The sequence below is a fragment of the Crocodylus siamensis genome, chromosome 4 (assembly GCF_052110815.1).
Source record: "Crocodylus siamensis isolate JL-2025a chromosome 4, ASM5211081v1, whole genome shotgun sequence".
Lineage (NCBI taxonomy): Eukaryota > Metazoa > Chordata > Crocodylia > Crocodylidae > Crocodylus > Crocodylus siamensis.
Window position 1 is genome coordinate 141,717,526 of NC_143398.1, and position 6,549 is coordinate 141,724,074.

The 6,549-nt window shown below is 52.8% G+C and overlaps 1 protein-coding gene across 2 annotated transcripts; it reads right to left on the reverse strand.

Annotated features, from left to right (window-relative positions):
• Positions 1–3,457: 3,457 nt before the first annotated feature.
• On the reverse strand, positions 3,458–5,072 carry AICDA (activation induced cytidine deaminase). Of its 2 annotated transcripts, none has more exons than XM_090043980.1 (4): positions 4,929–5,072; positions 4,088–4,358; positions 3,796–3,911; positions 3,458–3,511 (listed from the first exon to the last, which is right to left on the reverse strand). In XM_090043980.1, the coding sequence occupies exons 1-4, from the start codon at positions 5,067–5,069 to the stop codon at positions 3,458–3,460; spliced, it is 582 nt and encodes a 193-aa protein (XP_089900106.1). In that variant the 5' UTR covers positions 5,070–5,072. The 2 variants fall into 2 exon arrangements, with proteins under 2 accessions (XP_089900106.1, XP_089900107.1); XM_090043981.1 differs by having other exon boundaries at positions 3,796–3,868; positions 4,075–4,358.
• Positions 5,073–6,549: the final 1,477 nt, after the last annotated feature.

Below are 6,549 nucleotides of genomic sequence, written 5' to 3' on the forward strand. Positions count from 1 at the left end.
TTCCTGGTAGGGATCAAATGTTGTTTGACCGGACGGTTTAGTTTTACGCTATAGCCCAGGGGCTTTGTGCTTTGTGTTTACTGTTTTACCAGAGGACCGGGTGAGGCTATTAGGGGTTGGAGGAGGCCTCATAGGGACTCCACAGTAGTGTGGGGGTCCTGGCACCTGAGAGGGCGCAGCATCTTGGGGGTGCATTGGCCCCAGCCCCAGAGTGAAGGGGGCAGCGAGGAGCCCCGAGTGGGAAGGGGCAGCAAGGAGCCCCAGGAGTAAAGGGGAGGGCCAAGACATAACAGGACCCAGGTCAAACCACGTCAGCACCATCTGCGAGGCTTGGGCTGCAGTGTAGGGGAGGAAAAGGAGCTGCAGGTAGCGCCCCCATCACTGGGGTGTGTAAAATGGGCAGCCGCCCACTGATTACAACAATCTATTAATCAAATAAGATCAAGGCATGGCAGGAGAGTAAGAAGGCGACTGGCCCATTACAGGAGGGTGGAGCCACTCCTGGAAAGGCTCTGATAGCGATACTCCCATCACAAGCCCATTCTCTAGTTCTTCCAGAGAGTGCTGTGTGTAACATTTGGTTGATAGGTGTATCATGTATGCCCCACCCCAGTGTTGCCTACTGGGTTAGGCCCTGGCTGTGCGTCAGCCCACAGACAGCTGTGGGATCTTTCCTCAATGCTTAATCTATTCTTAAGGTTGGTTCTTCTTGCTTCTCAGCCTCCTATGAGCTAAGATCAAGTGTAATTGCTGCACTAGTCTGATACTCAAGCTGAAATGGATTTAAATGGCAGTGTGTAGTGGAGGGTGCACCCCTGTTCAAAAGCAGACTTGACTCCCTATGATACCCTTGTAATTAGCTTCCCACTGGCCAGCTTCCAGTGGGAGGATCTTGGTTATATGCCTACTTTATGGAAATGAGGGACTCCTCCCTAGCTTGTTCCTGTGGCCATTGGCTGAGGTTAAGTGAAACTTGGCAGCATTCGAGCCCCAAGCCTCTGGGCTTGGACCTGCATGTAGGATGCCCATCAAAGGATTTGGAAGTATCTGAAGCCCCAGGCTTAAAAGTCTGGGGTAGGGGATACTTGCTGGCTGCACCGACACATATGGTGTTTGAATGATTGCAGTTTGCTCAGTCAAAAGGATTCAGAACTGATCTGACTGATTTGACCTGGAACACAAAAAAATTTTCCAAAAAATTAAAAAAATCTCTCCTCAGTGCTGCCATTCCAGTGTACTCCAGTTCAAGGCAGGTCAATGCCTCATTGTCCTAATCTGCACTTTGTGAGTACCGGGGTTCACCCTCCTGTGTGGAGTTTGTGGTATGTGGGTGAGATGCCCTGAACATATCCTCATTATTCTCCTCTTTCTCTCTCTGCAGTAATGCTCACCGGAGTATAAATCATCCAACTGTTTGAACCAGTGTAGTTAAATGAAAACACTGCAAACCCTTAGACAAAACATGTTGGAGGATGGCATTGGATTGGCCTGAAATGAGCAGGGGGTCCAGGATTTGACATTAATGTCTAGATGATGACCCAGTCTTCCCCTCTGTCCTACCAGCCCGCGTGTGGCCCACCTCGGAAATCGATCACAAAAGCTAAGACTAAGACACAGGATCTTTATTGATCTATAAATAACATCCATCATATCAAGCCAATATACAGCACTGTGCAGTCCAGTTAATGCTTTGCAGAGAACCGTCCCAGCTCTTCCTGTCCCAATGTCACCCGGGGGGGTGATACCATCAGGAACATTCAGGTGTGCTGGCTAGGTTGAGATTGATCCACACCCAACCTCTGCTGGGTGCTGGAACCTGGGTGGGAGGGGAGCTCTCCGGGTCTGGCTTCTCCCATCAGGAGGTGCAACTGGGTGGGCTGCAGGCTTCTAGCTGCAACTGGTCTCAGACCCTGCAGTAGCACTTCCTGCAGGGCCCCAGCTTTGGGAAAGCAAGGGAGTGAAGGGACTGATGTGCAGAGTGTTACCTTTCAGACTGGACAACTTGTGAAGAGGTTCAGACTGTGGGGCCCCAGTTCAGGAAGCACAGAGGAGATGGGAACACTGTAGGCCAGCCTTTTCAAAAAGACTGTGCTAATGCAATGTCACTGTTTTTCACTACCCAGGTCAAGAAGACCAGGCCCTGGTCAGCGTTGCTACTGAGCACATGCAGTTCCAGGTGGAGTCAAGAGGAGTGTTGCATGCTCAGCACCTTTGTCTGTTGTCTCTAGTTGGGCACCCAAAACGAGTGCCCATACTTGGAAAGCTTCTTCCTCTTTCATTTCAAGAATTTTCTCCTCAGATCTTGACTTTCCTCATACAAGGAGACTGGGACAGCAGTGGGAAGCTCACAGCTACTGTAGCCCAATCTTTCAGCACAAGAGGTAGAATAGGAAGCAGTGCAGGGCAGCTGGCTTCCTGGCCCCATCCCACATAGTGCAGTGATGGTGTCTGCCAGCAGGAGGTGCTGCAGGGACACAAGATGGGTATCTGTCTTCACTGCAGAGTTACACTGAGCTCTTGCTCTTATGTTACCCCTGCTCCCTGCCTGCCCACTCACAGAGCTCTTGGAGTCAAGCTCAGTGGTGCTCACAACTTGCTCTGGTAAAAGATTACTGCCCACTTTTCTGTGAGGACACAGATAAACCACCTGAATGCTGAGAGTCCTCCCATATCTGCCCACAATCCCCCCACCTAGTTGCAGAAGGATCACAGAATCACAAAGAAGTAGGACTGGATGGGACCTTCAGAGATCATCAAATGCAAGCCCTGCCAAAGGCAGGATCATCCCTATCCAAACCACCCTATACAAATCCAGTGTCCAACTGACTAGTAAAATTAAACATTCAATCCTGGCGCCACCACAAGGTATAACACCCTAATCTGCCACAGATAAGGCAGACAGACAATGGTGGCCAATATCTGGCTGCTGAGAGGGTTGTAAAAATGTGCTCAAGGATAGATCAGTACATTCACAATTCCCAGGGACGGTGTCTCAGGGTATGTCAGTTTAGTGCAGTGCTAAAAGCCATGAGACACACTCACAGAGTGCATAGTGCCACAGGCAGTGGGCGCAGCAGCCGTGAGACCTCCATCAACTGCGGGGCACTTTGCACTGTGGCTGCTCATCCCCTGTGTGCCCAGCCAGGGTGCTCAGATCTGGGTGCCAGGCCCTGGGTAACTCTGCAGTGAAGCCACAGCCTGGAAGGATTGAGGCAGGGCAGGTTGTGGTGGGGATTTCCTACCAACCCTGATCTTTCCCAGGGATCAGCAGGTGGATGTGCTGACCAGGGGATGGATAGGGGCCATCTGCCATTAGAGGGCTGGCCTTATATCAGGACACAAGGACTCAAGGCTGAAGAAGAGAAGAGGAGAAAAAGTGAGTGGGACAGAAACAGCAACTGTAGGACCAGGATTTTCAGAGTCTTCAGCTTGTTTGTGATCTCTGCTTCTGCCCACTTCAGAGTCCCAGGGTCCTGAAGGCATCTCGTAAGTCATCTACTTCGTATAGGGGCTGCACAGGGAGGGGAGGAGAGACAGGTTAGCTTTGTGGGGTGGAGAACTCACACAGGCAGACAGGCATGAGAAGGGGGAGAGAAGGGCACTGATGAGTCTAGGAGGAGAGAGGTGTGTGGTCAGGGCAAAGGAAGTGAAAAGGGAGTGAAGAAGTGAGGGGGTGGGGAGAGCATGTATAGGGGAAAAATGGAGAACAGGCAGCAAAGAAGAAATGGTGGGGGAGAGGGGAGAGCAAGAAAGCTGGTGGTGGGGAAGGGCAGGAGGTGGAGGAATGACCCTTACCAAGAGGATCCGTCTTAGCTTCCTGGTGAGATGGACAGAGTTCTCGTGCAGGCCCTCCCAGGCCTTGAACGTCCTTTCCCGGTTCTCCACAAAGGTATTCCAGCAGTAGAAGTAATCTGCCCAGGGCAGAAAGCACAAATACCAGGGTCAGGGCCACCTTGGGCAGGACCTGGCTTCCCCAGGGATCCCTACAGCCCCTTGCCCACATATCCTCCCCCTCCAGATCCTCTCCCATCTCACCCCATGCTTCTCCCCCCTTCTCAGCTCCCTTCTCCCCACCTGTCCATCCCACCTTTGAAGGTCATGATGGCAATGTGGGCCCCGGCACGGTGCAGACGCCGCAGCCCCTCTGGCTCAGCATTACGTCCCTCGCAGAAGTACAGGCGTGCAACAAAGATGCGTAGTGTCAGGTTGGGGTAGGCCCGCAGGAAGTCAACCACATGCCTGGCGCAGTCATAGCAGGGGCTCCATGAGGTAAACCAAGTGACCCGGTAGCAACGCCCTGGATCCAGGTCCCAGGCAGAGATATAGCGCAGGAAGATCATCTCCACATGGCAGCCCGACTGGGGCAGAGAGACAGAGAGTGAGGCACAGTGAGGCAGGGTGGGCAGAAACCAGAGGGGAAAAGGGACTGGTGGGCATGAAAGAGCACAGATAGGGGCTGCCAGGGGCACAGACCAGTGTCACACAGAAGTCACACAGGTCACAGGTCCTCCTAAGCTTCACAGATCCTCAGCCTAGCATGGTTAATGGGCACATTTCTAGACCCATATGCATGCACAGGGGTAATGTTGCCACCATCCTCTCCAGCTGCCTCTGACTCCCCATGCTGGGTGGAGTAAGGACAACCTTTGGCATAAGGGCAGCATCGGGTTCAAGCTCATACCCCTGGGTGAGAGGGAGTGAAATGGCTTCACCACTCTCTCGTCAACCCCAGATTGGAGGAGTGCACCGAGGGATATCGGGTGGGAGGGCAGCAAGAAGGGCAGCAGGGGAGGCATGCTTGGTGGGGTACGGAGACAGAGAGGTACAAAGGTGAGCTGGTGCATTGGGGCAGGGGGTGGTAGTGGGCCAAGAGAGGACTGTGGATGGCAGACAAGTGGGGTGGGTAATCTGGACAGACCAGTGCCCACCTTGTTGCGCAGGTATCCAAAGTCCAGAGAACAGGAGGTGGCACTGTCCCGGCGCTTCACCACATAGCACAGATAGGTCTCGTGCCGGCCCTTGGCCCGGCGCAGGTTCCTGAAGTTATAAAGAAATTTCTTCTGCTTCATCAGGAGGCTGTGGGGGTGGAAGGAAGATGAACCATACCAGCACATCCTGGAGCAGGAGACCACTGTACCTCTGTCCAGTGCCCTGGCAGGACTGCGCTTCTGCTCCCTGCACCTTTGTTCTGAGGCCCTGCTGTGCCCCAATGCTGTCCTGACCTGCACTTGGTCCAGAGATGGAAGTGAGGGGCAGGGAGGGGTGTAATTTTGAGGGGAAATGGAAATAATTCAGTGTGTAGAATTCAGTCAAACAGAAACTAAGAGGGGGAGGGCAGGGATCTGAAACAGCCTGCATGTGTCCAGAGGGCGTGGGCAGGAAAGGAGGGAGCTGCAAAGCGGGGAATAAATGGGGATGTATCTCAGAGCCCGGGGAATCTGGGTCCATGAGTGCAGAGATGTTTCTGAACTGTGTGACTCCATCCATCCAAACCAGACCTGGACACAGCTAATGCTAGCCACACCCTGATGCACCCAGTGGAAAAGCAGATATCGTGGCATGAGGCATCCAGGGAAGGCAGAGTGGGAGTAGCAGCACTCAGGCTAAAGCCCTCCCATTAGATCCCCTGGGATAGCCCACTGAGGGTGGGGAGACTGGTTTGGGACCAAATGCCTGAAGATACCTCTACCTGCAGGGTTCCCTTGCCCTGGGTAGGCCCCACTGTGAGGACACCCCAGGAAGAGGAGGAAGTCAAAGCCACCATGTGGGGGTGCATCAGCAGCTCTACACAGCTGTGCTTGCTGTGGTGAGATGTCTGCCTCTCCCACAGCAATGCAAAACAGAAGTGAATGGGTTAAAAATAATCCTGGCCTGTCATCTCCTTCCTCTAAAAGGGGCCCATGTGGGTTCATCTGCTTCTGGGCTTGGGACACTAAGCAGTGGGTGGGGACAAAATCTAGGAGAGGGCAGTTCAGCTCCGGTGTCTATTGTTCACTCTGTTGGAGTGGGGGGTCTCTGCCTGAAGACAGTTTGAGTCTCTGCAACAAGGACAGATCCCACCATTATACACACACACACACACACACACACACATGCATGCATGCACTTTTTTTGCCCACTGAACCCAAATCTCTGAGCATCTCATCTACGTTTGAAATCAAAATGACAATCCCTTTCTGCCAGCACATCCAAGCATTCCTGCCCACCACACACACAGGGAACAGCCATGCTGTACATATTTGTTTGCACACCCTCACACCTTCTCACAGTCCTCACCCCTCCATTGCAAATGTCAGTGCATGCACATGCACATCCCCTTCTTTTGCACGCAGTGTACCTGCCTTCACCCCGTCATGTTTCCTGCCTGACACAGCAGCGCCACCCCTGTGCATACTGACACAAAAATCCATCCTTCCCTGGGCACACCCTGTCTCACAGATGCATGCAACTCTCCCTCACACATGACCTTTTTTCTTCCCAAACAATTTTCAGTCTGACATGCAAGATACTACCATACATTACAGGTAGAACATGCACACATGCTCATGT

What these genes read in the sequence shown, in the direction of transcription:
- AICDA (XM_090043980.1), bottom strand. Translation starts at nt 5,069, where the DNA reads ATGAAGCAGAAGAAATTTCTTTATAACTTCAGGAACCTGCGCCGGGCC. An exon ending in TGCCATCATGACCTTCAAAG is followed by an intron (nt 3,912 to 4,087) that starts GTGGGATGGACA and finishes TGCCCTGGGCAG; the next exon opens with ATTACTTCTACTGCTGGAAT. An exon ending in AGCTAAGACGGATCCTCTTG is followed by an intron (nt 3,512 to 3,795) that starts GTAAGGGTCATT and finishes CTCCCTGTGCAG; the next exon opens with CCCCTATACGAAGTAGATGA.